Source organism: Pinus tabuliformis, chromosome 1_1, assembly GCF_031772625.1.
Source record: "Pinus tabuliformis cultivar Carrire ecotype Pingquan chromosome 1_1, CPIR1, whole genome shotgun sequence".
NCBI classification, from domain to species: domain Eukaryota; kingdom Viridiplantae; phylum Streptophyta; class Pinopsida; order Pinales; family Pinaceae; genus Pinus; species Pinus tabuliformis.
The window spans coordinates 874,250,137-874,275,820 of record NC_142297.1 but is presented as its reverse complement, the minus strand read 5'-3'; the positions used below and the strand labels follow the sequence as shown (position 1 = coordinate 874,275,820).

Below are 25,684 nucleotides of genomic sequence, written 5' to 3'. Positions count from 1 at the left end.
AATATATACGTGTTGTTGATTTGACATAATTGATTTAACAAAGAAATAAAAGAAGATTGATCAAGGCTTTTTAGATCTGGTTTATGCACAATAAGATTTTTGCTCGAGGGCTGGAATCAAAACTCCTTGGCATGGATTTCCAAGAAGATTGCAAACCTATGGTCAAAGAGGTGAAATTTTTAATTTGCATTAAACTATTATATCACAAAAATTTCCACACAATACAAGTTAGACCTTCAAATATCTTAATAGAAATGCTTCATTTAAAAGGGATTTTTTCTTTGGCACGTGTTAGGAATCCAAATCAATCTAATTTATAGCACATGGTTGAAAGTCAGCGTCTATATTGATCTCGGAAGGCAAGGGGAGCATGATTAGGAGGATTACACACATTGATTACAACTAAACATTATGAGACTAGGAAGAGGAAGACTTGTGCTCAATGATTACAACTAAGCTCTATGAGACTTGAGGGAAAGAAGACAGAGTGTCATCATAATGATTACGACCAAGCTCTATCAGTCTTCGGGGGAGGAGAAGGCAAAAAGATTGTTGTGCTCTATGAGTACAGTTCCAAGAGAATATACTAGAAAGCATGAGCATAAAGCCATGTTTATCAACAAGGATCGAGGAACAAGGTGTGGTGGTGGAAAAGTACATGGAGAATAAAATGAAGTTACAACTCAATATCAAACTCTTCTTTCGGTTAAGCTTCAAATACGAAAATTTTGACATGGAACAACACATCACAGAATTGGTCCAAGCAAGGGTTGGGAACATGCACATTATGTAATGTTGCAAAAGACTTTGTGGATCATCCCCTAATTCACTATCTATTTACCAAAGAGATCTGGAAAGATTGTCTTTTATTGGTGGTGTTGTGCCTAGCATAAAAATATCTTGGAGGAATCACAAATCTCTATCAGGTCACATAGTGCTCTTGCTAGTTATCTCATGGTTGCTTTGGCTTGCGCAAAAGTTGAAGATATTTCAAGACATTATTGTTCCTCCTTTTCAGATAACTCATCAAGTAAGGTTCTCCTATGAAGGGAATAAGTCTATTGCAAAGCACAAATCTCCAAGGATAGTCAATGTAGTATCTATAGATAAAATGTTAAATTTAGGTATGTTCTATGCTTAGAGCAATTTAATTCAATTTTCATAGTTAGCTCAATATATTTTACAAATTAGCAATCACATCAGCATTAAAGTAAATTGCAGATAAAACATAAACATAAATCGCAAAAGACAAGCCAAGACAAGCGGACACAAGATGTGGCGCTAGCCAGGGACAAACCCCAATGTGGGAAAACCCTTGATCAATTCTTCTTATATGTTCTTCAATAGTTCAGCAGAGAGATAGAGACCGTGCTGCACTGCTATCCGAGTGTTTGACACTATTGTACCTTGTGCCACTACTGCACCATTGCTGCTTTGTGTACTTGCTGCACCAAGTACTATACTGCTATCCCAATGTACTTGCAGCACTATGCTTGCTACTATCCATGCTTCACCATGTTATTGATGTCCATGCTTCACCATGCTTGCAACTGTCCCATGTGTCATCATGCTTGCAGCTGTCCTATTTGCTTGCTCCACCAAGCTTCATTGCTATCCCATTGTCATCATGCTTGCAGCTGTCCAATTTGCCTACTCCACCAAGCTTCATTGTTGTCCCATTGTCACCATGCTTGCAGTTGTCCTATTTAGACATGATGTACCTTGTTGTCCATGTATTAATCATTACAACACACATTTCCATGTTGTCACCTACAACACACTTAATTTCTTATGCAGATCTTGGCTATGTTTGACGGCAGATTAGGACTTCCCTTTGATAAGGTATAGGAGCTCCTCTTGACTGTAGATTAGGCCTCCTCTCCTAGCTACGTATAGGTCTCCTCATTTGCTGTGGATCTAGCCTCTCTTTGCTGCGGATTTAGGCCTCCTTTAACTGCGGCCAAACCTCTCCCTTAACGGCTGCTAGAGCTCTCCTTCATCTGCGGCTAAGTCTCCATTTAGATCTGCGGCTAGGGCACATTTAAACAGTTGTAACCCTACCTTAGATTTGCACCTAGGGCATACTTAAGGCCTCCTTATGACAGCGGATTAGGGCAGCGTATAAGGGGTCCTTTAGACACCATATGAGGGCAAGTTAGGGCAGCGAATGGGAGCCTCCTTATTACTGTTAGGGTATCTCTTTTGCTGCATCTAAGGGTTGTCTCAAACCCTTCCAGAACACTGTATAGATTAGGGCATGATATGACTGTGTTAAGGTCGAGTGTTAGACCTCCTTCACCATGCTAGATCTCCCTTTCCTCCTGCATCTAGGGCTTCTTCATGAGGGCAGCGTAGAGCCTAGGGCACTCCCTCTAGATAGCGTAGAACATTTCTCCATTAGCGCGGCATTATCCCTTAGGATCTCCCCTCTCACCAAAACCCAAAGACAAGTAGAAAGGAAGAGATCCCAAGTGAGTGTGTCCAAATGACTTTCAAGGCACCTATATTTATACTAAAACGTTGAGCACATGTGGGGTTTATTTGGTTGTTGGCCGACCTTGTTTATATCTCCATGAATACTTATTGGAACCAGATGATCATTAGATCAATCCTAGATCCCAGCAAAATATCAGCGGCCATTAATAACATGACCCACATGGAGTTTGGCCCTAGTTCCCAATTTTAACATTAAAAAATGTGTTATTTTCATGGACTGTGTCAAGGGGATCGTGGTAAAGTGTGGAAAATGTGGCTCAATCTTTCTTCGATAATCATTGCTTGCAGTTCAAGGAGGCAATTGGGCCTAGCACCATCAATTGGCTAAAGATAAACTTTATTAATGTTGTTCTGGAGTAGATTAATTGGAAAAGCAATGAGGAACTTAGATGGCACCAGTCCTTTTTCATGTTTGGAGTTGGGAGGGAAATTTGCCACGTTCTCTTGTTAGAGTATTTACAAGGAATTTCATCAAAAAGTGAATTCTCTAAATATCAAAAAAGGGGATCAGAATATGAGATAGGTATTGATTGTTATAAGGAATTCCCAGAGAAAGATTATCTGCAATTTCTCATGCCTCTTATAACTCAATAGCTATCCTCTATTGTCCACGCATATTGAGGCATTGTAATGTCTAACCAATTATGATCATCTAAGGCATGTGTCGATATGACTATTTACATAGGTTTATTACAACTTATTTTTCACAAGGGCCTTTTGTGAGCCCAAGAGGAAATACCAAACACAATTTCCATTTGATGCTGCACAAAAATTGTGTTTTTCCTTGGAAAACCAACTGTTCAATGAAAAGAGAAGAGTTTAAAGAATAAATATTCCACATTATATTGTTTCATGAAACAACCATTTTAAATAATATAAATATCCACAATTATAATAACAAATTAATCTCAAATCAAGTAGTTTTTTAAAAATATGCATTTATCAAAATAAACTAAAGTAGTTTTAATAATTAAACGTCAAAAATAAGAGCAAGGTATGAAGACAAGAAGTTACAATTTAAATTTGTATGAAGGAACTAGAGAAGAACAATGGGAAAATGATGATTGTTTACAGAAGTTCTCTAAACTTTATTACAACTCATTTTTCACATGGGCCTTTTTGTGAGCCTAAGAGGAAATACCAAACACAATTTCCATTTGATGCTGCACAAAAATTGCATTTTTCCTTGGAAAAAAAATTGGTCAATGAAAAAAAGAAGAAAAGAGTTTAGAGAATAAATATTCCACATTATATTGTTTCATGAAAAAATTATTTTAAATAATATAAATATCCACATTTATAATAACAAATTATATTTTAAATAATATAAATATCCACATTTATAATAACAAATTTGTAAAGTTTTGTAGATGTTCTATGCTAAGAGCAATTTCACTTTTCTCACAGCAATCATACAAGTAGTTAAGCAAAATGCAGATAGAACATATAAGCAGATCTTACAGAAGACAAATCAGAAACAAGAAAAATGTGTGTTCGTTTCGGCGGTCAACAAGATGCTTCAACCAGCAAAGTCTCCTTTGGTCAGCCAGCCCAGATGTGTCACAAGATCCCTCCAACTAGTAGATGAGTCAACCCAAGTCAATTCTACAAAAAGTCAACGCAGCAGCAAAACGGTCAACCCTTTGACCTCGATTTTTGTGCCAGATAGTACGGCCTTCAAAAATCGAACTTTCCACCAATTTTTAGCTTGATTGGACCAAGCGTTGACCAAAGTCAACGCTGGTCAAACTTTCTGCGAAACCCTAGCAGCAGAAAATCCGTACGGTCTGTCCTCTTCGTCCTTCCCACGTGTGGCTGAAATTCGTCCTCCAGGTAGCGTACTCTCTAAGATGAGAGAGGAAGATGTGAGTTGAGTTGTGATAAAATCTAGCGTACTCTCTAAGATGAGAGAGGAAGATGTGAGTTGAGTTGTGATAAAATCCTCTCCAACTTTTCCTGTATATATATCCATCAATGAGGGTGTGACACATCTGTTGGGCATGTGAGCCTACATTACAAAACTGGCTGACCTTGCACATATAATTTATTAAGAATAATAAATTCACAATATAAGTTCTGCTCATCGGATTAAGACTATTTTTATATGGATTTTACACCTCTCAGAAAGAGGAATCCAACAAAAATATTAGCCTCTTAATCTGAACATCAGAACATGGAGTTTGGACCTAGTTGTCCAAATTTAACAAAATTAATCTCAAAACAAGGAGTTTTTAATATATATATATATATATATGTGAGAAAATAAACTAATCTCAAAATAAGTAAGTAGTTTTAAGAATTTAAACATCAAAAATAAGAGCAAGGTATGAAGACAAAAAGTTGTAATTTAAATTTGTATGAAGGAACTAGAGAAGAACAAAGGGAAAAATAGAACTTCTCTACATTGAAATAACGTGCAAAAATAGATTACAATGTAACATACAACATATGATATACTATACTTCTCTTGCTTTATATAAAAGCACAGTCCATTCATTAGAATTTTGTTCACAGAATATAAATATGCATTTCTTTGTTTTTATGGAACATACAAAAAATACATGACCCTGCTTTTCTGGACGAGCACGATTCCACCATTGGAATATTTTGTTCACGAAACATGACCATGGGTTTCTTTGTTCATATTGAACATGGAAAACATATTATTATGACATACAAAACATATGGATATATTTTTCAATGCATTTATGGAAACATGGAAATGCGAGTAGGAATATCATTTCCTTGTAACTTACAAAATTTCACATTGCTTTTATCAAAACATACAGTGCACGTGTTATTTTTCTATATGCTTTTTTCTTCTTCATTTCAATGTTTGAGATAATTAAATGCTAGAATTTAATGGCATATAAAAGCTTGAGATATCTATGCTTTCCAGAAGCCATTTGAAGATGTCCTGATCTTGATTATGGCAGCACTGTCCTCAGCTCCTCTGCAAACTATCCTGGCAGCACTGTCCTCAGCTCCTCTGCAAACTATCCAACCCATACCGCGTGTCCATGTACTGTCCTTCTTACATGGGGAAGTTGGAGATGCTATCACCCCACTCCATATCTTTGGGTGAACTCAAATGCCCCGTCAACAAATTAGAACAGGGAAGAAATGGAGTGGAGTGATAACAGCTCCAACCTGCCCCACTCCAGTCACACTGGAATGACCCAGAGGTGGTTTCCTTCACTTTCTGTCAGGGTCGATTGTGTAGATTTTGCATTTCAACTTGAACAGTAGAAAGGGTAATGTAAGAATGCCATCCTTGATCAAAATAAAATGAGCGGTTGGAGGATATCAGAAATCAAGTGACCAATGTATGTTTAATTAGAAGATTGGGCAAGTGTTCTTTGGATTGGTGATCACTGGTAAAATTGCAAGGAGAAAAATATATAGCAGTAAAAGCTCACTGTTTGGAGAACAATGAGTACACTTTGCCTGATATATATTTTCCTTCTGGCACTTTTACTGCTATATCTTTTACTTATGCCATGCTCATACTGCTATATCTTTTACTTATGCCATGCTCCCTTGACTAGCTGTCACGCTCAATTTTGTATATTTTGATTTCAATTTGAGCCAGAGAAAGCAATGTAAGAATGTCACGTTGTTTTTATCAAAACATACAATGCATGTGTTTTTCTCTATTTATTTTTCTATATGCTTTTCTCTTCTTCATTTCAATGTTTGAGACAATTAAATGCTAGAATTTAATGGCATATAAAAGCTTGAGATATCAATGCTTACCAGAAGCCATTTGAAGATGTCCTGATTTTGATTATGGCAGCACTGTCCTCAGCTCCTCTGCAAACTATCCAATCCATACCGTCTTTGTCCATGTTCTGTCCTTCTTACATGGGGAAGTTGGAGATGTTGTCACCCCACTCCATATCTTTGGGTGAACTCAAATGCGCCATGAACAAATTAGAACAGGGAGGAAATGGAGTGGAGTGACAACAGCTCCAACCTGCCCCACTCCAGTCACACTGGAATGACCCAGAGGTGGTTTCTTTCACTTTCTGTCAGGGTCGATTGTGTAGATTTTGCATTTCAACTTGAGCAGTAGAAAGAGCAATGTAAGAATGCCATCCTTGATCACAATAAAATGAGCGGTTGGAGGATATCAAAAATCAAGTGACCAATGCATGTTTAATCAGAAGATTGGGCAAGTGTTCTTTGGATTGGTGACCATTGGTAAAATTGCAAGGAGGAAAATATATAACAGTAAAAGCTCACTGTTTGGAGAACAATGAGTACACTTTGCCTAATATATATTTTCCTTCTGGCACTTTTACTGCTATATCTTTTACTTATGCCATGCTCCCTTGACTATCTGTCGTGCTCAATTGTGTAGATTTTGATTTCAATTTGAGCCAGAGAAAGCAATGTAAGAATGTCATTCTTGATCACAATAAAAGAAGTGGTTGGAGGATATCAAAAACCAAGTGACCAATACATGTTTAGTCAGAAGACTGGGCAAGTGCTCTATGGATTGGTGATCATTGGTAAAATTGCGAGGAAGAGAAGATATAGCAGTAAAAACTCACTGTTTGGAGAACAATGAGCACACTTTGACTGCTATATCTTTTCCTCCTGGTGCTTCTACTGCTAGAAGGAAAAGATATCAGAAACCAAGTGACCAGTGCATGTTTAATCAGAAGATTGGGCAAGTGTTATTTGGATTGGTGATCATTGGTAAAATTGCAAGGAGGAAAATATATAGCAGTAAAAGCTCACTGCTCACTGTTGGGAGAACAATGAGTGCAATTTGACTGCAATATCTTTTCCTTCTGGAACTTTTACTGCTATATATTTTCCTTATGCCATGCTCCTGCTCTCTGGAAAGTCCCAGAGAGCAGTTTCCCTTGACTATATGTCATGCTCAATTGTGTAGATTTTGATTTCAATTCGAGCCAGAGAAAGCAATGTAAGAATGTCATTCTTGATCACAATAAAAAAAGTGGTTGGAGGATATCAAAAACCAAGTGACCAATACATGTTTAGTCAGAAGACCAGGCAATTGCTCTATGAATTGGCGATCGTTGGTAAAATTGCAAGGAGGAGAAGATATAGCAGTGTAAGTTCACTGTTTGGAGAACATTGATCACACTTTGACTCCTATATCTTTTCCTTCTGGCACTTCTACTGCTATATCTTTTCCTTCTGTCATGCTCCTACTCCGATATACTATATTCTCATTCCATTTTCATTAGCAAACACAGTACAACTATAGTCTTGGGCACACCTCTCTCTCCATGAAGTCCAGCTAATCTTATTCCTTCCGTGATGACAAGTTCTGGATTTCATTCCAAAAAGGTACATCTGTATAACAACTTTGATATGCAAATCAGTTTATATCTAAAAAGGCTGTAGATACTATGCACAGTCACTGCCTACCATGTAATCACATCCTCTGCATTCGTTCCTTCACTCAATAAAATGCAGTGTAGTTTCTCACACTAACATCTATCAATCTATCTACATATATGGCTGGCAGTCTCCACAAAAGACAGGGCTCATAGGTAGCTAGGTCATTAAAATTAACACTTGGATTGATTTTCCTTTCGCAGGACAGTTCACCCTGATAAGTGCTGCAATTTTAAATGGCCAAAGAAGATGCTTCAGCCCTATCACTTATGATTACAGCTATCAAACCATGTAATGGCACCCACCCTGATAAGTGCTGTAATTTTAAATGGCCATAGAAGATGTTTCAGCCCTATCACTTATGATTACAGCTATCAAACCATGTAATGGCACCCAAAGACACTAGGAACATTTGCAAACAAAGATATGAATATCCATTAGGTATAGTGTTGGTGGCATTATCATTCAGAAATCCTTCTTTGCTAAGGAAGTGTGAGATTTCTAGATAATTAAAGGCATGAGATATGGCTATTCCAGATTTCTATTAGAAAGGAACAGATATATCATATGACACAGTTTTTACAGTGCTGTTTAATGACTCTGTATCCTATTGTATTTTCAGTGTTGTTTGTTTAACTTGATCATTAAGATTACCAATTGGATTGATTTTTCCTTTTGACTGAATAGTTCATCCTGTTAAGAGCAGCAGCTTTATATGGATAAAGAGGATGCTTCAGACCTATAGCTATCAATTACAGGTTTCAAACTACGTAATGTCACCCAAAGAGCTAGGAGGTGCAGGCATTGAAGGTGTATTTATTTGCAGAATCTTCTTCACTGATCACCTGCAAGAAGTGCTCAATAGTTAGAGAGGCCTCATTCATGGATATAGCAAACCATTGATACTTCAGGTTTCTATTAGAAAGAAACAGATGCCACCTTGTTTTTACAGCTTAATGACAAGAAATAAGAAAGTTTGATAAGATAAACATTTGATTAGCTTTTGATTCAAAGATTAACATATAATCAACAATTTTACGGTTGAGGGAAAACCAAATAAGAACCTACAGAAGTTGAAGAACAAGACAACCATATGTCTAAAGATAACTTAAGTCAAAAGCCAGACACTTAATATATTTGTTCTTTTGAAACAGGTCTAGTCATTACAAAGATGTAATATAACTCTTCGCAACAAGAAGCTTCTCCGAATCTCCATGCATGTCTTTAGGTGCCAACAAAACCACTTATTATGGTATTTCGACAATTTGGGTTGAAAATAACCAGAATTCTAAATGTGAGACAGACTTTCAGTCTACCATAGGATTTCTATAGGATAAAATGCATAATCCGAAATGCTACTCTAGAAGGCAAGAAATATCAACAATTTATAAGGTCCAAGACTGTAGATCTAAAGATGAGTTAAAAGGAAATAAATACAGATAACTGTGCCACTTAGTGGATTCCAGATATTTATAACTGTCAAAAAATCAGACATCGTGTGATGCCGACAAGGATAAAATCATTACAAAGATTCAAAATGCCACTCTTGCTAGAGAATACTAACTTCAATCTTAATGGAATATAACGTGGATCTAGTTGAAAGTAAATATAAAAACCCTTCTGCATGCAAATTTGGAAGTTGAGCAGGATTCAAATTAATATGAATGGAAAGGATAAAATCATTTCAAAGATCCAAAATGCCACTCTTGCTAGAGAATACTAACTTCAACCTTAAATGGAATGTAACATGGAGCTAGTTGAAAGTAAATACTAAAAGCCTTCAGCATAAGTAGAGCAGGATTCAAATTAATATGAATGGAAAGGATAAAATCATTGAAAAGATCCAAAATGCCACTCTTGCTAGAGAATACTAACTTCAATCTTAAATGGAATGTAAGATTATGAAACATGGAGCTAGTTGAAAGTAAATATTGAAGGCTTTCAGCATGCAAATTTGAAAGTTGAGCAGGATTCAAATTAACTTTCTTTTTTCTCCAACTATGAACCCAGTAAGAACTTCAAAGTGGGCAATCTTAACTTAAGGTTTTATACCAGCCAACATACAAGAATAAAAGCTAAAGAATGATGTCTCATTCAAAATTAGTGGGCCTCCTGATAACATTGCCAAATTTGCTTTCACTCACTCCCCGTGAATTTACATATTAAAAAAAAAAACATTCCAAAGAATAAATAAATATTTTTTCTATAATCTAGATCTATCTCCATAACCACTAGACCTTAGCAGAGCACCTACAAAATCCCACTTAATTTCATCATACACTTGTTCAAAATCAAGCAGATCTATACCTACCCAGATATCTCCATAACCGCTAGACGCTTGCAGAGCACCTACAAAATCCCACTTAATTTCATCAAACAAGCAGAGTTATAACTACCCAGATTTTAGGCTAAATTTTTGCGCTAATACCTTGCTTCTCAAACAAAAAATCAGGTTGTTCAAGACTTCAATCTGCGCCAGAAAAACTCCTAGGTTATTAAAAGCCGATATATTCACTGGTCTTAAGGCATTATGCAAGAGCTTTATCTAGAATTTTGTACCACAGATTCAACAGGGGGTGAAGGCATCCAATCCTCTGTCAAATGTCAATCTCCAAACTCAAAGATCAAAAATGAAAAAAAAACACTTATTGACCTCTAGTGCAGATTACCTACATTGGTTGATATTGATTCAACAAATTATCAGGTTCCATTTGAATTCCATCTATACCAGGATACCTCTGACATATAGTTCCCTTCATGATTAAATGGCCTTTATGATTCCCACTATCCACACACACGAGAAGACCATAGATCTATACATACTTACATATAGATGAGAATCATAGTCAACATCAAATTCAAGAACATGAATAATTTAAAGCTTAAGGTTCTGTAATTTTCCACTGTTTTTGTTGCAAACGTAGAACATCAATGAGAGATTTTGCAAAAATAAATAGCACATAAGAAAAAAAATCCATTGTTCCACAATCAATTTTCAGCCCAGGAATAACAATTACAAGCAAAAATCACCACATATGCCTATACCTTAAAGTCAATGTGTAGAAGGGTAAGTCGTTGTGCTGGAAACTCAAATATGTGCAAGGTAAGCTACTGTATCAAAATTGGGGGGAAACCACAGAAATCTAGTGATATAAACTTGCAGGGTCAGTCCTGATTTATTACCATGCAACAATGTACATGGGCTGCAAAAACAGTTGGTAGGAAAGATGTAGTTTTTAGATCTCATCTTGAAATTGATTTCATTGATATGATCGTGCTTAGATCATGTCAAGGGAGGAGAATAAAATTTAAGATCTAGTTTTTAGGCCAATATTGGTTCAGAATTACTCCCACATCTTTGCCAACAAGTTGGAAATGAGTACTGACTATGGTGATTGGGCTCTCCTATAACAGCCCCCCCCCCTTCCTAACCTTTCCCCTAGCACAAATTAAAAGAGGGTGGTTACGATGCTGACCCAAGATTCGTGGTGTTGTTACAGAAATGTGGTCTAAAAATTTCGTTCATTTCAACTCACTTAAGTCTACGTGTGACATCACCATTCTGTTCATCTCATTGAGACGATTGCAGTGATATAAAGTTTTGCTTCAATCCGACTCACGAATTAAAAAATGTGACCATTGTGATGCGGTGAATGAAAGGACACCACATCACTGCCTTGGCCATGTGGCAGTCGCATGTCATTGCCACCTGGCCAACCTTCTAATGCCACTTGGCATTCATTTATTGGTTGTCGACCCATCCATGTGTATGGGTTCAGTGTGACATCACCATTGCGTTCATCTCATTGAGACGATTGCAGTGATATAAAGTTTTGCTTCAATCCGACTCACGAATTAAAAGATGTGACCATTGTGATGCAGTGAATGAAAGGACACCACATCACTGCCTTGGCCATGTGGCAGTCACATGTCATTGTCACCTGGCCAATCTTCTAATGCCACTTGGCATTCATTTATTAGTTGTCGACCCATCCATGTGTATGGGTTCAATGATCCTGCACCTATGTTGCATCTCATATGTTTGTACACATGTCAATCACTTGACAGTCGTTATCCGTCAACAATATTTTCGTTGCCTCTGCTTTCGCACTTGCATTTACTTTGGGGTCTGACCGTCGAGTTGACCTATGAAGTGGGGCAGCATCACACCAATGGGAAGAAGGGCAGGACCACGCGTATCACATCGGGTCCTATCCCCGCATCACCATGCACGCTTATAGCAAGCCTTGCTTTTGAAATGTTAAGGACTTGTTTTACTAGATTGAGTGTATGGTGGGACCTTCATGCACCAATGACCGACGTGCGTCATCTCACTCGTCCATTTGAGTGCTCTGCTTAATTGTTCAAGTACCTCTGACTTTATGTCTAGTGTGGTCCACACTCCTCCGCACAGTCTCATACCATAATTTGCACCTCCTTCCAGAACAGAGCAGCAAGATGGTAATAAAAAAGAGGCAACAAACTCTTCAACAGGAAATCAGAAAGCATGGTCGATATGCGAAAACAAGGACAAAGACTCAAATGTGGGTCTTGCATGACAAAATAAATAGCAATCAAGTCATACCCATGTTTTCTTAAGATTAGTTTGTTGGAACTGCAGAGGTTACCCATGGAAACGAGGACCTGTGTTAGGGCCTATTGCGGAAAATAGAGACATAATTTGCTTCATATAAACACATGAGCATGAAGGGTGCAAGACACCTTTGTTTAAAGGATACTGGAAGATGGCAGTGTAGAACAAGACAACAGGGAATGGCAAAGGGCACGGGGGTATCTTGGTTTTAGTAAGGGAGAAAGAAGGTCGTCTAATTCAATTAGAAAAAGAAGATTCAAAAATCTAAAAAGGTAGAGGGCTTGACCAAAAAGATCCATTTGCAGCTTTAAAAGCAGATATTGCAACATATTCGCAGTTAGGTAAGTCATTATAGTGGGTGATTTCAATGCTAGGACTGCAAGTGAGCAAGCTAGCATTCTTTGTTGTAAAGATGATTGTGACCCTATTTGGCTTACAAAAGAAAGTAATCATCAGTGGAAAGGAATTTCATAGGACAAGGGCTGCAATCTCTTTGGTGAACAAGAGCTTACTCTATGAGGGCCTTTGATTTAGTCATTTGTAATGGCTTGACTAGATGGGCAAAGTCTGGTAATTTCGCTTGCAATACTTACAATGGAGCAAGTGTGGTAGATTATGTAATTTGCTCACATGGTTTGTGTGAGAAAATGGAAGAAGTTTTGGTTGGAGATCAGTTGTGGGATTTGAAATCAGATCACAAGCCAATTTATTTATGTTTCTCTTGGATTGGAAAGAAAGAATTAGAGTCAAAAATTCAGCATGTCCAACAAAATCTCCCACAGGGCAAAATTCTTTTGACCCCAAAAAATTGTAATACCTTCAAAATGACACTAGAGAGGCTCTTTGAGAAGAGGAAAATTACAATTCACAACCTTCATAGTCATCAATTAACACATTTAATTCAATGTGCACTTGCAAAGTGCAAAAGAACAAAAATTAAGAAGTCTAAAACAATTTTCTTTCCGGTTAATGCTTGGTTTGACGAGGAATGCAAAAAGGCAAGGAAAATGTGGAAAGAGTCAAACAAGGATAACATAAAGCTCAAAACTTACACGCAGTTATTAAGCAAGAAAAAGGCTGATTTCATGGTTTCAAGGAGGGAAGAACTAATCTTCCTTGGGAAAAATAATCCCAAATTATTTTGGAAGGAGCTCCAACCGAAAAAGATACAAATTGGAAATAATATTACGGCTTCCAAATGGTTTGACTATACAAGACGACTCTATGAGCAAGTTACCAAGGTTGACCCTCCCCCCTTAGTCAACATTGATACTGAACTCTTCACGGTACAAGAGGTAGAGATGGGTAACAAGAAGTTGGGTGTTGGAAAAGCAAAAGACTTAGTTCAACTCCAAGCAAAATATCTAAAGTGGGGCTCAAAGATTCGTGCACCTCACATTACAAAAATCTTCAACAACATCATACAACAAGGGCTCCCCACAGATTGGACAACTAGTCTGTCGATACCTCTTTTCAAGAGCGGTGACGTCAATAATCCCTCCAATTATAGGACCATCATGATAAACCCTTTGTTTGCAAAGTTATTTGGAAGCATGCTAGAAAACAAAATTAGCAAGTGGGCAGAAGAAAGAGATAAGCGTGCTAAAGGGCAAGCAGGTTTTAGACCTAAGCATTCTACATTTGATCATTGCACAACTTTAAAGCACATCATTGAAAAAGTTTGGGAGAAAAAGGAAGAAGCCTTTTGTTGCTTTGTTGATTTCAGATAAGCGTTTGACTCGGTTCCTAGGGATAAACTTTGGCACAGAATGGAGGAACTTGGGGTTCCTAAACATTTGAGAGCAGGTGTGCATACGCTGTATGAAGAGGTAAAAGACAAAATTAGAACTTCAACAGGCATTTCTGAAAGTTTTAGAAGCGATATCGTGGTCAAGCAAGGTTGCCCACTGTCTCTTACCCATTTTGGTTTATATATCGACAAACTTGAGGAGTGGTTAAATTCGCAAGGGGGTGATGGTATCTATTTGTGCAAGTTTGTTATAAGGTTTCTTTTGTATGTAGATGACCTTATTTTGATTGCTAAATCGGCTCTTGGTTTGCAAGAGCACTTACTATCCCTTGAGCATTTTTGTAGAAGTGTGGGGTTGCAAGTCAATATCAACAAAAAGAAAGTAGTGGTCTTCTCTAACAAAAGAAAACATAACCAGCATAAGTTTTACTTTGAAGGCAACAATCTGGAAGAAGTTGCGGATTACAAATACCTCAGAATTGACTTCAACAAAAATCTAAGCTGGAATGGTTGTAGAAAGAAAAAAACTTTGGGGGGTTGGAAAGCATTTTATGCTTTCCAAAATAGGTGTAGAGAGGTAGAGTTATGGGACTAGAAGACCACTCAAACTCTTTTTAGGCTTCTAGTGATTTCGGTGATTCTCTATGGTTGTGAACTGTGGGCTAGCAGTACCTCCGACCAGTGTTTTACAAGCCGGCCGTTTCGAATCCGACTCGGCCATTTCGAACCGGTTCATTACCTGCTGGAGTGACTCGGCCAAGTAACCGGCCCGGTGGACCGAGTCACACATGACTCGGCCGAGTCATCCAATGACTCGGCCGAGTCATGTGTGACTCGGTCAACCCGGCCGGGTCTGATATGACTCGGCCGAGTCACAAGGGGACGGCTACAGGGTCTTGGTCTAGGAATTTTTAGCTTTGTTCCAGGGTATAATCAGGTTCCATTGCTCCTATACCTCACTGTTTCGCTGTGTTTCCTTGCTGAAGTGTTCTTCCAAGTGAAATTTTCCTTTTGTATTCACTGAGTACTCATATTTTAAGACTTCTTCTGATCATACTTTTGTCATTTACTAGCAATAACTAAATTTTCTGGGTTTGATATGAGATGTATGAGTCTGTTTGAGAAATCTATTCATATATGTGGAACATTTTATAAACTGTCCTGAGAACAGAATTCATAAAAATCACCTACAGCCTACAGGACATTGTCTTCTAATTGTTTGCTTAAATCTCCCAAAGGAAGCATACCAAAGATATTCTACTTGGGAATCTTACAGTGGTATTCAGAAGCCTTCCCTTAAATCACTGTGTTATATATCTGAAGCATTTTGATGGCTGCTCCTTTGGTTCTAAGGGAATTTTTGGGCTACGTGTATAGGTCTATTTGCTATTACGGGACCACATTCAAATACAGTCTATGAGGCCGATTTTATATGTAGTCTTTGGGATGGAAATTCTCCCCATATGCATCGCCATACCTCAGATCAGCTGCTTCAGGAAAGGCTGCAACTCTGCACTTGTATAGATAAAGGAGCCAAATAGCCTATCTTGGATCCAGATCAGCCCTGTGCAGTGTGGAGTCTGGACCAGAGAAGGGCAGTTTCTTATATGCCTGGGTTAGCCGCAGTGGAATGGAGGTGTTTTAGGTTGGAATCTGGATGAGTGAGACAATAACAAATAGTATGCAGCCCTAAACAGACTGTGGGTATCTTCTGTTGACAATGTGCTGAGCCACTTTCATGTCTAAGGTTGGACTTTCAATGTCACAGAGATGCTCGCACATGAAATTGTGATCAATATACTTCAAAATTCAAATAATGCTCAGAGAAGGAGGCTTCAATTTTTAAGAAGCTCGAACCAAACTAAAAGACTTAGGTCTTCAATAGTATTAACTTATTAAGCCTTTCAAACTCAAAGGAACTTGGACAGGCCTACACACTTAATTTAACTGGTATTGTAGCATAATACTGTCTCGGCCTCAATTATTTTTCTATGATACCTTCCACCACAGAGGCATGTGAGGCTTGAGCTCCTTACACAATTAAGACTCAGAAGTAAGCAAGGGATTAAAGTGTTATTGTCACAGTCATGTTTTTGAGATTCAAAATTGGAGTTTAGGCTTGCAATTCCTATGCCAACTGTGTTAGGAGAGTATTAATGTAGAGTGAATCCCATCAATGGATATGCTGTCATAGCATGATAGCTGCAGATATCACATAGATAGGATATCACATAGATAGGAATGGTTTTCTTTAAAATTATGTTTAAAATCTTTAAAATTATGTTTTTTTATAAAAAAATAAATATTTAATGTATTTTTTACAACGACCGAGTCATTGAAATCGAGCCGGCCGAGTCATTACCGTTTCGGAGTCGGAGTCGGAGTCGATCCTCGGCCGAGTCGGAGTCGTAAAACACTGCCTCCGACATGCAGTGGAGACAAATTGAGAAAATTCAAAAGCATTTGATTACAAACAAATTTAAGATTAAAAGTGCAGTTCCTTATGATATCTTGTTAAGTGAAATAGGGACTGCTCCTATTGAAGCAATTGCTATGGTGCGAGTCATAAGGTATTTAAAAAAATTGAGCAAATGGAAGAGGGTAGATGGCCTAAGGTTGTCTTTAATGAGAGATTGTGCAAGAGCAAAAAAACTTGGATGCAGCAAAATAAAAAATGGTTTAGTAAATGGGGTATTTGCTTGAACGCGTGTCCCATAAACAGCAAAGAGATAAAAGCTTTTGTTATGGAAAAGTTCCACAAACATACTTGGGATAAGGATCTAGGAAGAAAGAAAAATTACTATATTGAAGTGTTTAATCCCACTCATAATCATCAACCAAAAGCATACATAGAGGCCAATATCTCTTGGAGAGCCAAAATTCTTATTGCTCAATTAAGGACTAATTCTCATCAACTCTGATGTGAAATAGGGTGTTGGAAAAGGCCAAAGAAGTGTGGGAGGAAAGGGTATGCATTTTTTGTTCTTCCAGAAAAGCGGAAACAGAAAAACATTTCATTTTAGAGTGTGAGGCCTTCAAAGATAATAGGGAAAGTTATGCAGCTATGTTGGTAGCTAGCTCTTGGGATAATCTATTTAGCGAGGGGTTTGTCAAGAAGCTGGGAGCATTTATTGTGAAGCTTCACAGAAAAAGGGTCGAATACATCAAGCAGATGAAGAAGCAATCTGTTCCATAAGGCTATCTTTAGCCTCGTGGACATTAAAATAATTTCTTTCTTTTTCAATGGTTCGTCAACCTTGACACGTTCATCAGCGCGAAGTCAACCATGCCCATAAAAATCCTTCATTGAAAACACAAGTCACCTAAAGAAATAGCTTATTAAATAAAAATAAAAATAAAAAATACTAGGCATAAAATAAACGATCTATTAAATAAATTTTTAAATTAGCGAGAAGGTGTCAAAATAAAATACAATAAATCAGAAAAATAATAATAATAAAGTATGGTCAAGATAATATGAAATATATTAATGGGGAAAAAAATATATTTGTAGATTAGTAGCCTAATAATAGGATAAATAAATTTGGAGATGGTAGTTAAGGCAAATGAACATAAAAGATAATAATAATTAAAAAATAAAATGTAAGAGCTAGGAAATGGGTTTAACATTTTGAGAAAAAGTGTTGTTGAATAATGAAGGCCCCACAGGAATGGCGAGAACGAAAATGATCTGAGCATAAAAATGAAACCAATTCATTACCATTTACACTAACATCAGTTATAAATTATGGTCAATATTTAATGTCACATGTCCACTTAACCTAAGCCCGTCCACCTTTGTCAAAGAGCGGCGTACTGTGTACCCTGACCGTCTCCTTGTACTCGTAGTCTGGCAGGACAATTACAATATTATGAGCATGGACGATGAACAGTTATTTTGGATTGTAACGATATACCTTTCTGCAAATAGCAGAATATGGTTTCCCGTGAAAGCAACAATGATTACAGGAGGGATAAAAACTAGAATGTGAAACTGTTAGGAATAATCAAGGAAACAAACCACCCGAAGATCATCAGGCTCATAAAAATAATTTGTAAGAAAACCCAGGAAATCCCTCTTATTAAGACCATGCGAATCACTAAACTAAGGAAACGCTGCAAAAAAACAGATGGGTGAAGGTCCTCACAAACAATATTCATACAGAGCACATAGGTCTCTTCTAAGATTCCTCATACAAAACAAACCAAAAGCCATAGGTTTTTGACTCCATTACAAAATAAAAGCTGACTAAAATACAAAGAACATATACACCTTTAAATTTATAGGATAAAATAAATAAACCACCCTGTAATGAGTGTTTAACAAGCTTCGCACATATAAAACAGTCCTATAAAAAATGGACTCATAATCTAGCTTCGGGATCCAATTACTGAGAAACGTAGTCGTGTTATGATCCATGCTTCAAAACACTAATTTCGCACAGAAAATAATCCACATACATCAAACATCTCAACAGAAACCGAGAAAAGACACAAGACTTCCTAGATGGAAAAGCTTTAAACGAATTTAATAACAACTTTTATAAGGGATCTGGGAAATTTTACCTCATACGCCTTGGAAATCCGCGACTTGAACCCCCAAGGGCATAACAACGCCCAAACTCTTTCTAGCATGCTGAAAAGCTTCGGAAATCCGCAGCTAAAACCCTTTCTCCTGGCCTAACCGTCTGGAAATCCGCGGCCAGAATCCATCTCATGGGATAAGCGATTGGAAATCCAGGCCAAAACCCTATCTCCTTTGTTAACCCTATCGAAATACGCTCACCCTGGCCTACAATTTATTGAGAAAAATGGCTCAATGCATGTGACCTACTCAAATCATGTAATCACAAATGTAAGGATCTGTGAGAAAATAGGTGGTCCCTCTTGTTATTGGTTTTTTAGATTTCCATAACTAGCGATTGTTCTAAAAGGTACAAAGAGAGGCCGATAGGATTATTAAATTAGAATTGTTGAATTTCTCTAGAAGAGATGTCGTTTCAAGCCTAACGGATGAGCAATTTGAGCTGGCTAAACGACTTTTAATTTTTTTTTTTATTATGGTAAAATTATATTGATAATTCATTGATTTTGCTTTCAAAAGCTTGAAAGAATTTGAAGAGCAGGTATAGAATTGCTTTGTGCGATTTGATCCCAAAATCACTGATTTGTAGATATATACTCAATGAAATGTTAATTGGTTGAAACCCTGCACAAATGTTTGATATAAGCAAATAAGACGAAAAGGGTGAAAGGTTTAATTGGTTTGTGGAAAACCTCGTTTTCTTGGACTGGATTATTGTGCAATTACTTTTCTTTAGATGTTTTGTTTATATCTATATTACACTGAACACATTGAGTGTCTTATTTCATTTTAGAGTAAGTTAATTACCCAAAATTAAGAAAACGCTATAGATGGCCAAGCATCTACGATGCTTTCTAGTGACCAACGCAATAACCACCATGACTATCCCCTACCATTTGACAATGTTTCTCTACCCAACCAGATTGAATACTTAGGGAGGGAGAAGCAAGCCAATTACACAAATAAATTGCCTTTGGAAAGAATTATGCACATACATAGAGCAAAATCCAAATACTCTACCAAGAAGAAAGAAAGTTGTCCACACAAATTTGTTAAATGGATCCACTTTGTATGCTCGTTCAAAGTGAAAATAATGAAGAGTGGTTTATATGTAAAGACAAAGAAACTGAAATGTATTTCAATAATGAAGAAATAAATCTCACGTTTCTCATCTCATGTAATGAAAAATGGCTTTATGTAAAGAAATAAACATTAAAAATTAAGAAATCTTGATGAAAAATTAATAAAAATATAAATACTCATTTGTTTAAGTGGAATGCATTTGTAGACATGATTTGTATTGTTAAGACACTCCTAAGTGTTAAGTTGTTGGTTTAATTTTCCGCCTTACCATGGGAAATTGAATATTAACACAGTTGAAGAATTGTTACGGATAATTTTAGATTTCCACGTCATTTTTGGTCTGGGAGAGAGAGCATTGGTAATTTGTTGCAGTGATCATATGTATGTAATTGATCTTTCAATTTGTTATAACTATCATATCATATGTATGTAATTGATCTTTAATTTTTATTTTTTTTACAGTGTACATATTATTCAAAAAAAAATATGTGTATAGCTTTTCAAATTTTGATTGTTTTTTGAGATTTACGGGCCTTAATTGATCTTTCAATTTTTTACAATGTACATATTATTCAAAATAAATGTGTGTATAAATTTTCAAATTTTGGTTGTTTTTGAGATTTACAAGCCTGAATTGATCTTTCATTTTTTTTTTTTTACAGTGTACAAAGTATTCGAAAGAAATATGTGTAGCTAGTCCACATTTTAAAGATTCAGAAAAAAAGGCAAAATATACTGCATCACAGTCTAACCCAGATCGAGATGAACATAAGCTTTATCAAAATATCATATACAATTAAGTTGCCCATTTACAATTATAAATCTATACAGCACATGGCCATCTTGAGCAAATGAATCATTCACCTAGGTCAAAAATAGGAAATTACATTTTGTCATTTGCCAAGCAAAACGAAGACTGCCTGGCCCCCTTGACCAAATAAGCCGTCCAACTAGATCCAAGGAATTTGCATCCCTGTCATTTTAAGTAAAACACAAAACTGCATGTCTATGCGGGTCAAATGAGCTTCATTCCTAAAATACTATTAGCAAGCCTAGTAAAACATTAAACTGATCCCAAAATCCTACCATCAGCCAAGAAAATGCAGCAACCACAACGAAATGCTTTGGGGTTAAAACGACCAAAAAGACATGAAGGCACTGGATAGTCTTCAAATAAAAGAGAAACAATTGAAAAAAACAAAAATGACACAAAGAGAGACAAAGAAAAGTAGGGGAACCTAACAGATATAGAGGAAAAGAAAAATAAGAGGAGAAATTGAGTATAACTGATGAAAAGTGAAATAACCGATGATAAAATTTCAGCAGATTTCAACAGTGAAAATTAGCAGAATTTAGAAGCACCAATCAGAAAATGTGAAGCACCACAGAAATTAAGTGACCAGCAAAACATCAAATTTCGAAGTTCACATGCTCTGTTTCAAATCCTCTATATCATATAAGTTTTGCCTGTCAATTGACATTCCCAATCTGGTTAGGGCATTTCAAGAAAGTCCAGAGGGTGGATAGATGAGCAATTCAAAGCAAAACCAAAGACAATTTGACCTTGCAGATGAGAAAAATTTTAAACCTGTAAAATGGATGGTTAAAGCCTAAGCGACCACAACAATAACAAAAAAAAATTCAAACACAAATAAGATTCCATGTAAATGTAAGCACTGCAAATATTAAATTAAAGAGGGGCGGAAAAGAGTGAAGTTAAACGAGAATGCTAACGGAGAAGGCTATAAAAAGGGTAAATGGGAAGGCTAACAACAAATCAAAACGTAGCGAAGAAAGACACCAGAAACGAGAAAGCTAGACAAAACATAAAAGCAAAACTAATTAATGATTTTACCAAAATGGCATTAATCCTTAACCAAAATTTAATGCAATTTGTAGCCCCACTAGCCTATTTTTTTTCATATCCAGTACCTAACATTGCCTGATTGTGCTGTGCTGCAATAGGGACATCATCTTTGACTTAGAATCCCAAACCTGAATCATAAATAGAGTTGTGTTTCTTTGTATCATGCAACAAAAATCAAACCAAATTAGGATTTAAGAGATCAAGGAACTTACACTCACCATTCATGTTGATGCCACAGTCTCTGCCAGGTCTGCTTTAGTTTTTTGTTTACCTCTGAAGTGCTTCCATCCAATGCCGAGGCAAACCTGAGATAAACAAACAATTTATAATCATTTTTTCAATATTAAACAAGAAATGCCCTCAGGTATGCTTCCATATAAAATAAAGTTTCAATTAAAGCTTAATATATGAAATGCACAAAGGCAAGAAACAGATGTGATCTTCATCATAACATACAAAGCAAACAAATAATACTTTCAGACACAATCATTGAAATAGGAGTTTACCTTGCAGCCCTTGCCTTTTTCTTGTCATCTTCCAAGGAAGCAGATTTCACATCCACTCCAAATCTAGCCAAACGAGCTTTCTTCTTTGCTTCATCATCAGCAGATGAGCGCAAAGTAAGTCCAAACCTGTTTAATAATTTGGGCATTGTCAGATTCCAATTATTCTGAAGTAAAAAAAATGTGTATCATAATTTTGGATAAAAATATTAAGCAAATTAAGCTGACAATAAATTAGACACACACAAGATAAGGAAAACAGAAGATAAGGAAAATAGCATCATAATCTCAGGAATCTGAAGACAGAAAATAAATTCCTGAATTTTCAAAGAACAGACCTCTCAGCCCTCGCTTTCCTCTTTTTTTCTTCCGATATTTTTGTTTCTCCTAGACCAGGAGAGGTAGGCTTTGGAGTACCATTTACTGACTCACCAAATCTGTCAATAAAACATACCCAAAGGTAATTTCTGTCAATTAAGAGATGAAACATATTGACTTATAAGATTGGGGACCATGTGCACAGACCATTCAATACAGAAATTACTTCCATAGCAGTTCCAGTAGCACCAGAACTGACACAGTCCATCAAACTTAAAAAACACATATTATGGCCAAACAGAGTTTAAAATAAAATACAGCATATATTTAACAGAGATACTGAACAATTAAGTTAAACAAACATAAACCTGAAAACTGCTAGAATCCCTAGAACCTAAATCATACAACGAGATTTTTCCACAATTCCAAAGGGTGGCATTCCAGGTCTGCAGCAGCAATTAGTGCCAGAACAAAAAGTCATCATATATAGGGTCATTTTATATACAGGGATTATCCACTGCACTCCATGCCTTCGAGGACCAACCCTTCCTGCTAGCTGCAGTACCAGTACGAGTCTCGAGAAACATCTGTCACGCATGACATGTTTCCCTCTGACAGCAGAATCAATGTAAACAGGGTTTTTATGGTATGCAAAATGATACAGGAGCCTCACTGGTTCATGAGCAATCCTCACAAACAAAAACAAAATTTGTTTCGAGTTAATATTTTGATAGATTCTTCACTGATCTTAACTGAGCTCAGAATTTTTATGTTGTGATCAGGATTTAGTTATATAGATCATACCCTGTATAAAATTCTGGTTTTGTGCAACACTCCCACGGTTTGCATCACGTTTTGAATTGGATTACATTCTGTCAACAATTGTGATTTGTAACATTTACTGTTGGGTTGACGATCCACATGCGTCCTCATAGTTGGGAGGTAGTGTGTGGGACTTGCAGAGGCAAGATTGACTCTGATAACCATTACCATGGAGGAAGATAAATGGTCCAGGATTCATGTCGGGACCTCTCAAGGGAATATCAACTCCAACACTTTGTATTCCTGATAGTCATTAGACTCTGATAACCATTACCTTGGAAAAAGAGAAACAGTCATTACATCAACTCAACTCTCTCAGTCTCTTTATCAATGTCTCAAGTGATTTTTTCTTTGCATTTTGCTTCAAAGTTCGCGTACCAAAGGTTCCAAAGAGTCTGTCAGATGAATCTCTGTATTTCTCAGAAATCATGACCACCTTTCTGTAATCCAAAGAACTATAATGCTTCTCCCTTATAACAGGATTCATGAAATTCTCTGGATGGTTGTTTAATAAAAGACTAACCAACTGCCTTGCCTCTAACAAAGACTTTTTTGGATCTGTTGCACCTTCAAGCTCATCCAAGCCACTGTCATGAAATTGAGTATCTGCAAAAGATTCTAGCAGTTTCAAATCAACCTCAATTCCCATAATAGCATTTGTATTGAACCGCTTAATTTGTGTAGTTTAATTACCGGCTATAATAGCCATTGGAGTTAGTATGAACTTAAGTGTAAACTGGAGGCAATATCAGCAATGATCAGGCAGATCAGGCAGAATATGGTGATATTTGTAAATTTAGGTTAAAATCATTTTTTATTTTAAAGAAAACTTAAAGCTATCATGATTGAATGAGAGGTCTTCAAATTTAAATTTAGAAGAAACAGGTTAACCCTCTAAGAAGCAGAGATATCTGGCATGCTTAAAAAACTAAGCAAAAGGAAGAGGGCATTTAACTCAAATTTAGAAGATAGGTTAATCTTCAGACGCAGAGACATCCGGCGCGAGTAAAAATTTAAGCAACCTATGTTTCCATAGATTTATTTAAAAGAAAGAAAAAATAATTTCAAAAGACTATAGCAGAAGAATAATTTAAGGTTTGTGGCTGAAAAGAAAACAGTGTTAATAATCTAAGCAAGAAGAAGAGGGCATTTAACTCAAATTTAGAAGATAAGTTAATCCTCAGACGCAGAGACATTTGGCGCGAGTAAAAAATTAAGCAACCTATGGTTTCATAGATTCATTTAAAAGAAATAACAGTAATTTCAAAAGACTCTAGCAGAAGCAGATGCAGGATTTAGGGTTTGCGGCTGAAAGGAAAACAGTGTAGGAGTGTGAAGGGGCAAAACAGAGAAAACGATTAGCGCATCTGGAAAACGTTTAAACAATAATTCATGCGGAAAACATAGACAAATAAATGGAACATCGTTCTGGGGGTAGCAAGAACAAAAAAACAAAACTCTAAGGTTACCTGGTGTGGGATTATCCGCTGCCAGAGCGAGGAGCTGAGAATGCATAGTCTGGTGCAGAGAGACTGCTGTAGAAAGAGCACTTCACCACCAAGCGTACCCAGGAACCTGGAACAGTAATCCTTCTACCTACAAGGCATATACACACAGAGAAAACGATTAGCCCATCTGGAAAACGTTTAAACAATAATTCATGCGGAAAACTTAGACAAATAAACGGAACATCGTTCTGGGGGTAGCAAGAACAAAAAAAAAACTCTAAGGTTACCTGGTGTGGGATTATCCGCTGCCAGAGCGAGGAGCTGAGAATACATAGTTTGGTGCAGCTCAGTTCTGGCGACAAACCAAACGAGACCGAGGAGCTGAGAATACATAGTCTGGTGCAGCTCAGTTCTGGCGGCAAACCAAACGAGACCGCTTACGGGAGAATCAACATCAGAGCAGGTTTCCTGGAGAGACTGCTCGGCGAAAGAGGTCTTCTCCAAGCTAACCGGAGTAGGGTAAAGTGCCCAACAGCTAATCCACCATCAGATCGCAGCAGAGGCTTCTTACCGTCGATCTGGGCGGGCGAACCAAGGGGAAAAGCTGTGACCGGACGTCCTGAATTAATGACAGAACCCGTGTGGTGTGCCATGTGATGGCGCTAAGCGCAAAACCAGCAGGCATGCATCCCGTAAACTCCGAGCATTGTGCCATAAACTCCACGAACTCTCCCGGAAGCTTGGCGCACAGATGTCAGACGATTGTATGCCCGCTGAATGTGGACGCCAGGTGTCAACGTTAGGAACAAAAGGACGACGAAAGTCTCTTTCAAAGGAAGGCC

General features: G+C 37.1%; 1 protein-coding gene and 1 long non-coding RNA gene across 4 annotated transcripts; both read right to left on the bottom strand.

Moving 5' to 3' along the window:
• Positions 1 to 5,219: 5,219 nt before the first annotated feature.
• LOC149217105 (uncharacterized) lies at positions 5,220 to 19,068 on the bottom strand. 2 transcript variants are annotated; one of them, XR_016251236.1, is made up of 3 exons: positions 18,783 to 19,049; positions 6,253 to 8,717; positions 5,220 to 5,733 (listed from the first exon to the last, which is right to left on the bottom strand). It is a non-coding gene; the product is annotated as an uncharacterized LOC149217105 (long non-coding RNA). The 2 variants fall into 2 exon arrangements; XR_016251235.1 differs by having other exon boundaries at positions 5,220 to 8,717; positions 18,783 to 19,068.
• Positions 19,069 to 21,805: 2,737 nt separating this feature from the next.
• On the bottom strand, positions 21,806 to 24,997 carry LOC149217104 (uncharacterized). 2 transcript variants are annotated; one of them, XR_016250631.1, is made up of 4 exons: positions 24,864 to 24,997; positions 22,593 to 22,691; positions 22,258 to 22,383; positions 21,810 to 22,056 (listed from the first exon to the last, which is right to left on the bottom strand). XR_016250631.1 is itself a non-coding variant. In XM_089391311.1 (3 exons), exons 1-3 carry the CDS (start codon positions 22,742 to 22,744, stop codon positions 21,966 to 21,968), a joined length of 369 nt encoding a protein of 122 aa, XP_089247437.1. In that variant the 5' UTR covers positions 22,745 to 22,776; the 3' UTR covers positions 21,806 to 21,965. The 2 variants fall into 2 exon arrangements, 1 of the variants encoding a protein (XP_089247437.1); XM_089391311.1 differs by lacking the exon at positions 24,864 to 24,997 and having other exon boundaries at positions 21,806 to 22,056; positions 22,593 to 22,776.
• Between the last annotated feature and the right edge of the window lie 687 nt (positions 24,998 to 25,684).

What these genes read in the sequence shown, in the direction of transcription:
- LOC149217104 (XM_089391311.1), bottom strand. Translation starts at nt 22,744, where the DNA reads ATGTTTCATCTCTTAATTGACAGAAATTACCTTTGGGTATGTTTTATT. An exon ending in AGGAAAGCGAGGGCTGAGAG is followed by an intron (nt 22,384 to 22,592) that starts GTCTGTTCTTTG and finishes ATTATTAAACAG; the next exon opens with GTTTGGACTTACTTTGCGCT. An exon ending in AAAAAGGCAAGGGCTGCAAG is followed by an intron (nt 22,057 to 22,257) that starts GTAAACTCCTAT and finishes TGTTTATCTCAG; the next exon opens with GTTTGCCTCGGCATTGGATG.